This window comes from Telmatherina bonti (assembly GCF_933228915.1).
Source record: "Telmatherina bonti genome assembly, chromosome: 11".
Lineage (NCBI taxonomy): Eukaryota > Metazoa > Chordata > Actinopteri > Atheriniformes > Telmatherinidae > Telmatherina > Telmatherina bonti.
In genome coordinates, this window is record NC_136629.1 from 18,861,638 (window position 1) to 18,870,538 (window position 8,901).

General features: G+C 38.3%; 1 protein-coding gene across 1 annotated transcript; it reads right to left on the reverse strand.

The window, feature by feature from the left end:
- Positions 1-7,981: 7,981 nt before the first annotated feature.
- Positions 7,982-8,785, reverse strand: LOC306762576 (androgen-dependent TFPI-regulating protein; the record flags this gene model as incomplete). The annotated part of the gene is made up of 4 exons (XM_079249111.1): positions 7,982-8,101; positions 8,220-8,321; positions 8,423-8,548; positions 8,633-8,785. The coding sequence occupies 4 exons, from the start codon at positions 8,783-8,785 to the stop codon at positions 7,982-7,984; spliced, it is 501 nt and encodes a 166-aa protein (XP_079105237.1).
- Positions 8,786-8,901: the final 116 nt, after the last annotated feature.

The window sequence follows — 8,901 nt, forward strand, 5'->3', positions numbered from 1 at the left end:
AGCAAAACAGCAGTGAAAGAGCATAAGAAAACAGTCCATACAGTGGCAGAGACAGAATCAGATTCATGTGAGGAGATAATGATAGTTACAGCAGTCACAACAACAGCGTCAGAAGTAAACCAGATCGGAGAGAAACAAAAAGGTAAAACTGAACAACTGTTTGCTGGGATGATGATAAATGAGAACGTTGTGAACTTTCAGATTGACTGCGGTGCAACCTGCAATGTCATCCCAATCAACCTGCTGAATCCAGATGTGAAATTGGAGCACACAGACAAGGTACTTGTGATGTACAATAAGTCAAAGTTGTGTCCATTAGGCAAATGCAAAGTTAAGATGAAAAATCCAAGAAATCAGAAAAAGTACAGAGTTGAGTTTCAAGTTGTTGGAGAAGAATGTAAAACACCTCTACTTGGCCGCAGCGCAAGTGAAGCGATGAAACTCATTCAGGTCCAATACGACAACATCTATGCACTCGACAGTATTGTGACAAAAGAACCAGTGACTAAAGACATTTGGCAGTTAGAAGAAATAAAGACTGAGTTTCAGGACGTGTTTATTGGTGACGGCTGCTTGCAAGGTGAATATAAACTGGAAATAGACACAACAGTGCAGCCTGTCAAACTTCCTAAACGTAGAGTCCCTGTGTCAATGATGAAACCACTCAAAGAGGAACTCGCAAGTCTCGTGGAGAGAGAGATAATAGCGCCTGTGGAAAGCAGCACCGAGTGGATCAGTGCCATGGTGTCTGTACAGAAACCCAGTGGCAGACCAAGAATTTGTATTGACCCGAGACCACTCAACAAAGCTTTAAAGAGAAGCCACTTTCCACTTCCGACAATAGACGACATTCTACCAGACCTGGCAGAGGCAAAAGTCTTCACTGTGTGTGATGTAAAGCATGGCTTCTGGCATGTGAAACTAGATGATGAGTCGACCTACCTCACAACATTCGCAACTCCCTTTGGTCGATTTCGGTGGCTGAGAATGCCAATGGGCATCAGTCCAGCGCCTGAAGTTTTTCAACGGAAACTAACACAGGCCCTAGAGAACTTGCCAGGCACCTACATTATTGCGGATGACATCTTGATCACAGGAGAAGGTGACACAAAAGAGGATGCAATCAGAGATCATGACAAGAACTTGAGATTTTTTCTGAAAAGATGCAGAGAAAGAAACATTAAGCTAAATGCAGACAAACTAAAGCTCAGGAAACAAGAGGTCCCATACATTGGCCATTTACTCACTGCAGAAGGTCTTAAAGTTGACCCAGAGAAAGTGCGTGCCGTCACTGAAATGCCTGCACCTACAAACGTGAAAGGTGTTCAAAGACTAGTAGGACTGGTGAACTATTTGTCCAAGTTTTATGAGCACCTGTCAGATGATTGTGAGATACTAAGACAGCTCACACACAAAGAGAGTCTCTGGGAATGGACAGATGTGCAAGAAAAAGCATTCCAAAGAATCAAAGACAAGATAACACAAGTGCCAGTATTGAAATACTACAGCCCAGAACAAGAGTTGACATTACAGTGTGATGCAAGTGAAACGGGGCTAGGAGCAGCTCTGACACAAGAAGGCAAACCAGTAGCATATGCCAGTCGAGCTTTGACAATGACAGAAAGAGGCTATGCACAAATCGAAAAAGAATGTTTGGCTATAGTCTTTGGCATGGAAAAGTTTCACCAATATACCTATGGCCGACCAGTCAGAGTTCAGTCAGACCACAAGCCTTTGGAGAACATCATCAAGAAACCACTGATAAATGCTCCTAAGAGGCTTCAACGCATGTTACTGAGATTACAGAAGTATGATTTAAACATCATTTATGTTCCTGGACGTGACATGCTACTCGCGGATACGTTGAGTAGAGCCTACCTACAAAACGCCAACAAAAGTCAGACTGAGTTGGAGACTGAATGTGTCAACATGGTGGACTATGTACCCATCTCAGCTGAAAGAATGGACAATATCTGTAAAGCAACAAAAGCAGACCCAAAACTACAGACTCTTATCAAAACTATCCAACAAGGGTGGCCAAAAGATAAAAAAGATATACCTGTTGAAATAACGAACTATTTCTCTTTACAGGATGAACTGAGTACCCAAAATGGACTGGTCTTCAGAGGCGAGAGAGTTGTGATCCCAGACTCACTCCAAAAGGATATAACACAGCGGATTCACTCTTCTCACCTAGGCACAGAGGGATGCCTCAGGAGGGCCAGAGACTGTGTTTATTGGCACGGGATGAACGACCATATCAAAAAGCATGTTGCTAAATGTGACACCTGTCGTTCTGTGGACACAAAACAACAAAAAGAGACACTACAACCACATGAGATCACTACGAGACCGTGGGCTAAAGTCGGAACAGACTTGTTCACGTTTGACAACAAAGAGTACTTAGTGACGGTGGATTACTACTCCAATTTCTGGGAGGTGGACTACTTGTCAGATACAAGGTCAGTCACAGTTATTCGGAAATTAAAAGCTCACTTTGCACGCCAGGGTATTCCGGACATTGTCATTTCAGACAACGGACCCCAGTTCAGTTCTGCTGAATTTTCAAATTTCAGTCGCAAATGGGAATTCAAGCACAAAACTTCCTCGCCTGGCTATCCGCAAAGTAATGGCAAGGCGGAATCAGCTGTTAAGACTGCCAAATGGCTGATGAGGAAGGCAAAACTGGCTGGAGAGGACCCATATCTAGCCATTCTGGATCATCGCAACACCCCAACTCAAGGTTTGGACACAAGTCCTGCACAAAGACTCTTAAGTAGGAGAACAAGGACCCTTCTACCAGTCAGAGACAGTCTACTCGTGCCCAAAGTGACCAACAATAGGTCAGGACTCATAAAGAACCGAGAGAGACAATCTAAATACTACAACCGAACAGCAAAGGACATGGACTCACTACAGCCAGGTGATGTTGTGCGTGTGCAACCTTTTGGTACAAACACCTTATGGAGTAAGGCTACAGTGAGTACTCCACTTGGTAACAGATCCTATGCTGTCGAGCTGGACTCAGGCAGTGTTCTCAGACGGAATCGCCGCCATCTGAGAAAAGCCGTGGGAACTCAACCGGACATGTCAGAACAATCCAAAACAGAGACAAAGCGCAATCCAGTGTCCCAAAACACTGAGAGCCCAGTAACTACAACGAGGTCGGGACGTGTGGTACAACGTCCAAAACACTTGAATGACTTTGTTTGTACTTAGCTTCAGAGAAGAAAAAAAAAAAAAAAGAAAAGGGAGAGAGAAAAGTGGACTGAAGTTTAAGTAACATTTATTTTTGACAAAGGATAATATGGTTATGTTCAGAAAAATAAGCTAAAGCTATATTTGTGTTTACATTGTTTAGAAAAAAAAATGCATTGTGAAAATGTATTGAATCTTTGTTTGCACTAGGAGCTAAAGAAGCAGCTATTGGGAAAAAAAGAAAAAAAAGTACTGTTTTAAAAGAAAATGTTAATTTGAAATTTTGATTTAGTATAACAAAGAATACTTTTTGTTTAAAAGAAAAGGGATGTAGCAATGAGAATTGCATGTGTGTTTATTGTTCCTACCCGGACGGAATTAAGGGATGCACACAGTTGAATAATGTGCGTGCCGTGTTGTGAAGACAGCCTGTTAATAAAAGTTCCCCTCGAGCAGGGGTAATGCTCAACCGTACAGTTTGTAGAGTCATTGAGAGACAGAACGAACTGAAACAATAAATGCAGAAATAAAGTCTTTAAAAACCGTTGTAGTCGTCTCAATCATATATCTGAATGTGTATACACTTGATAGGTATATAGTGCTGGTATATACGGCATATGTAAATTAGTGTAGCCTACGCTATAAGTTGTAATACAAACGATCAAATTTTGGAGTCGGATAAAATGAATATTATATTCTGTATTTTTTTTTAAAAATGTATTAAGCCATAAAGATCTAACTTATGAATAATTGAACGAATAAGTACTTTAGAAAATCTTTATTTGTCCCTTTAATAAAATGTAAAACCACAAAGTACCCAATTTTTTCCAGGAAAATTGAACATTTATGACCATGTAACATGTCAGTTTCTTATAGTGTAATTTTCTGCTTTCTGGTGTCCATTAAGGGGAAGGAAAAAATAAACAAAAAACAAACAAACAAACAAAAACATCGTTTTCCACAGGATTTAAAGCAAAGTTTGTACATAAAGTGACGCCAAATGTCTCAGAAACAGTGTGTATCATACATGTTTCGCCGGGTTTTTATGGTTAAATTCAGCTGAAGCTTTGTTTCCCTTATACAACGAAGCATTTTCTAGAAGAATCTGGTTTGTCATGATCTGTATTTTATTACACCGGGTAAATTAACCTAAATAAATAAGATGAAATATTTGGCTCCCTCTGGTGGAATGGAGACACCGAAATTTACTAACATATGACTTTAAAAAATAAATAAATAAATAAATAAAAATTTATTGCTCATAAAGCAGATCATTTGAACCTAAAAACACAGTCCATAGACACAGACAGTTCCAACTTCCTAAAGAAGTTTAATATTACCACAAGCTTGTTCGATTTTTCTCCTTTGCAGAGGGTTAAATCTAAATATCTGAATATCGGGCAAAATGTGTCAGAACTAAGTTTGCAGTTGTATATTTGTGAAGGTTCCTCAAACAGAAAAATATTTCCTAAAATCACTTTGATGTTGCTGTCAATGGTCAATTTATTTTCTTTTATATGTTTTGATTTTACTTGCTTTTTTATGTGAATTTGTCATAGCTTCCAGTTAGATAGGTGGAATAACTACAGTGAACATTTCATTGACTGTTGTAATATAGTTTCTCAGAGGCTTTAATCTCCATGAAAAATTTCTCAGATTACTGAGAAAGTCCTGACAGAAATGGAGGCAGCTGACCTGGAAGGGCAACCCAAGATGGGTATGTTTTTCCTGAAGTTGTTTTGGGTCTTATGCTGCAAGCTCATTTATTCTTGTTCTTAAGGCAGCCCTGTCTGAGGTCATACACTATAAATCAATGCCATTTAGTATTAGTTGTCAGTAATGACACTCATATGGAAAGATTTCCTCTTGCTTTTTTTTTGCCCCGAATTTTCTTTGTCCTCTTTTAAAACTGTATTTTTCTAGTCAGACCAGCAGCAGAATTTTTAATAAAATTTTAGGATAAATAAAGAAGCACCTTTTAATAAATCCCACATTTCAACTGAGGTTAAACAGTTTTACATCTAAAGGCTTTTGACACATAAACAGGAAAAAATTCTCAACATCTCATTTTAACTTTAATTATCATCAATAAATGGATTTGAATAATTAAGTTAACTTCACACAGGCTCATTTTTCCATGACTTTGAACTTCATGGAAAGTCACCCTAAACAACTGATAGCTTCAGAAACTTCGTCAGACCACGTTATCAGACTCAAAGTGACGTATCTGGAATTCACAGACAATCAAAGTGGTGTTTTGTGCGTCTCTTTTCAGGTGTTTCTCAATGTGATTCAACTCTTTTGTCTTCTGTTGTTGATTGCATGTGGTGAATTGAAAGCGCCACATTAATACTTAATGTAAATTATATGAGTCCTGTCACAGCCAAAGCCCACTTCACGCAAACATTTACGTAACAGAACATTTGACTGATGATTAACTGTTTATTTTTGAGAGGTTAGAGCAGGTGTTTCTTCTAAAATGCAGTGTTTCCAGTAGAGCTGGTTCTTCATGGGAGTTTTCCTCCTTGTGACATACGCAATGTGACTAAATGTCCCAGAACAGGAGGAATTTATATAGTTTAAATGAAGCACCACTTCTGTAGACAAGCTTAGCAGAGACGAGAGAAGCAAACATGCTGAATTTGTTGGGAGTCAGTAAATGTTTTTGTTTTTAAATGTTATTTCAATTTCTTTTACCTTAGAATTATTGTCAGACATCGATGATAAAGGGCTCTATTAATTGTTTTCTTCTTTTTGTTTGCAGATCGTTGCTGGACTTCTCTTCATCATAATTTGCTTTTCAAAAGGTCTCAAAGAGGTAAATAGTCTTTTACAGTTTGTGTACAAGATGGAAGATTTTTTATTTTAAAATGTAATTCAAGAGAAATTCAGTCAGAAGCTGATAAAAGGTGCAATTAAAAGAAAGTGTGGTTTGTGACATGATGATTATCGCTCATAGGAAAAGAAACCTCCAAAGACCCAGCCTCCTGAATCCTCAGCCAACAACAAGACGGTGAGCATTTAACCTTAAATTTCACCTCTACTGTTTAGTAGACCAGAAATTTAAATGACTGTAATGAAATTTATTAAAAATTTATGAAAGCAAACTTGCTGAGTCATCTTTAATTGTTTTGACTTGTTTAACTACTGTAGTATAGGGTTTATTATTAACAATACATTATATAGTTATTTCATTAAATCATTAAAAAGCAACCTTGGATGTTTTTGTTATTGTTTCAAAGAAAATTTAAAAATTTTGAAGTTTTTTCATAGCTTTTTTCCTGGTGATGTTAACGGGTTAACCAGTGTTTAACAGTGAAGTTGGTGAAGATGGGTTAAATAACTGACAATTCTCTTTTCTGTAGAAGGATCTGAGTGAAGAAGATCTGCATTTACTGGCAAAGATCCTTTCAGTTGGATTGGTGGATGCAGATCCAAACTACCTCCAGCATCTGAAAGCCTACAGAGATCTGAGTGGGAGTTGAGGACTTTTTGGGAAAGATAAAGACAACCACTCACATGAGATCGATGATGGATGCAAAAATGTGGAGCATTTCCTGGAGAAGTCCAAATACATGATGGACAACAAGTTATTCTGGCGACCCCTCCACAAGTTCCACTATCAGCAGAAAGACTTTTCAGATCTATGAGTCTCCATCTGTCCCAATGGATACGCTATTCTTGACTGCATAACTAAAAGTCTAGCTGTTTATTTAATTTGATATTTGCCAGGCAGTGCAAAAAAGGAAAGGGAAGATCTTCTAAGAAGTTACCAAGTTGAAAAGACGACACAGCTCTGCTGATGTGCATGGAAGCTGCTTTATTGTGCTTGTTTTAATGTTTCTGTTACACAACACGATAATAAATACCCTTTTTTTAAAAGTTGTAAATGCAAACAGTTGCTGTACATAGATAGATGTGTTTCCATGACATGGCAAGTTTCAGCGCAGGTTTAGTGGTTGAGAGACTTGCCTACTTTGTCTTTTCTTTTCCTAAAGGGAAGGAGACAGCAAGCAGTGACAAAGGTGAACAGACAGATAGCATTCAAACAAGTTATCTTGTGATTATTTGTGATAAACATTTGTCTTACTCCAGACATGACTGCTGAGCTTGTCCCCAAGCAGGTAGAGCAAGGTCACCACAGACATGTTAAAAAAGAAGAAACCAACCAGACCAGCAGTGCTGAAGTGACCAAGAAGAGGATACACCCAAATTCCCACTGACAAATACACCCATATAATCCTGTAGAATATGCATAAAGGAGAGAAAAGGGAAAATAAGTGCTCAGACTCATCAGGAGCTATTGGTCGGTCTTGTCCTGGCTTGTCTTAAAGCCAGAATATGACTCATTTTTTCAGCTTTTACATTTGTTATTTGTAATAGTTGTAACAGAAACATGCAATGTGACAAATAAACACAAATTTATCAGGAACAGTCTATATATTTTTGGTTTGGTCTGTTGCACGCTCACACACTTACACACATGTACAAAAAGAGCTGCAGCAAGCCATATTGCACCATGTGAACTACGACAGCTTAACCCATGAAGCTGTCTGCAATTAGTTAACTTTTGCACAGTGATGCATAGGACAAGTCTGAACTAGTTACAGGACTGACACATTAACACCCTGCTGCACTTTCAACCACGTTAAGATTTGTGTAATTATTTAATTTGCTTCTTATTGTTCTTTTTTAATCAATACTAATAGCTGCTATTGTTGTGTAAGAGATATATACTTATAATAGTTTAGACAAGTTTCTATAATATAAGCTGACTCAACACTTACCAGGACAGATAGCCCAAGCCCACAACTCCTAATGCTGCCAGGGCATGTTTAGTCTGTGGGTATGTGTGCGGCTGCACCAGCACTTCTCCAAGTAAAATAGGGAAGACAAAGGTGTGCTGAAAAAACAATGGGAACATAGAAGCTTATGAGAGTCAATTTAAAAAAAAAATTTAATTACAATGAACGTTTGAGGGAATACATGAGAAAAATAACGACAGGAAAAAGAATACAGACCATAGCGTGGTTTATCCAAGGAGGAAAGAAAGCATCAATAGTAGCTGGGTACACTAATTCTCTGTCATAGACAAAGATAGTCCAGAAAAGTACAACAACAAACTAAAAAAAAAGATAAATGCAGACAGCACAGAGTCAGAGCAAAGTGTGATGAATGTTTTGCATTATAAAATGTACAATTTTTTGATTGATACACAGCTTACCATGCCAACGGGGAAACCAAAAACAGAAAAGAGGAGGTCTTTACATCTATTCAGAGTGCTCTCTGCTTTTTTCTCTGTCTGAAGGTCATTCACAGCTGCCAGTCCAAAGAAGACCATTTGCAGTAACTGAAATACCACCAGTAACGTTGTTAAAGCACATATACATCAAACACAATATTTCACTACAGTTTTCTCTTCTAAAATCCTCACCAAGTTCAGAAAAGTCAGATACTTCCATGGTCCTCCATACACAAAGATCCCTGCCGGTAACTCCTCTCCATCCTTTGCAGCAAGAGATTTAACAATAAAAGCATACCAGCTAAATGCAGAGATGTGGTAAACTATCGCAAGGTTTGAACTCATTTTTAAGGATCCCTATTAGTTAATAAAAACAAAACTCAAGAAAAACTGATCTTCAAGACGCAGCCCAAGTTTCCCTTCAGATGTGAGCCACTTCAGGCAGTGCAGCTTTTTAAAGA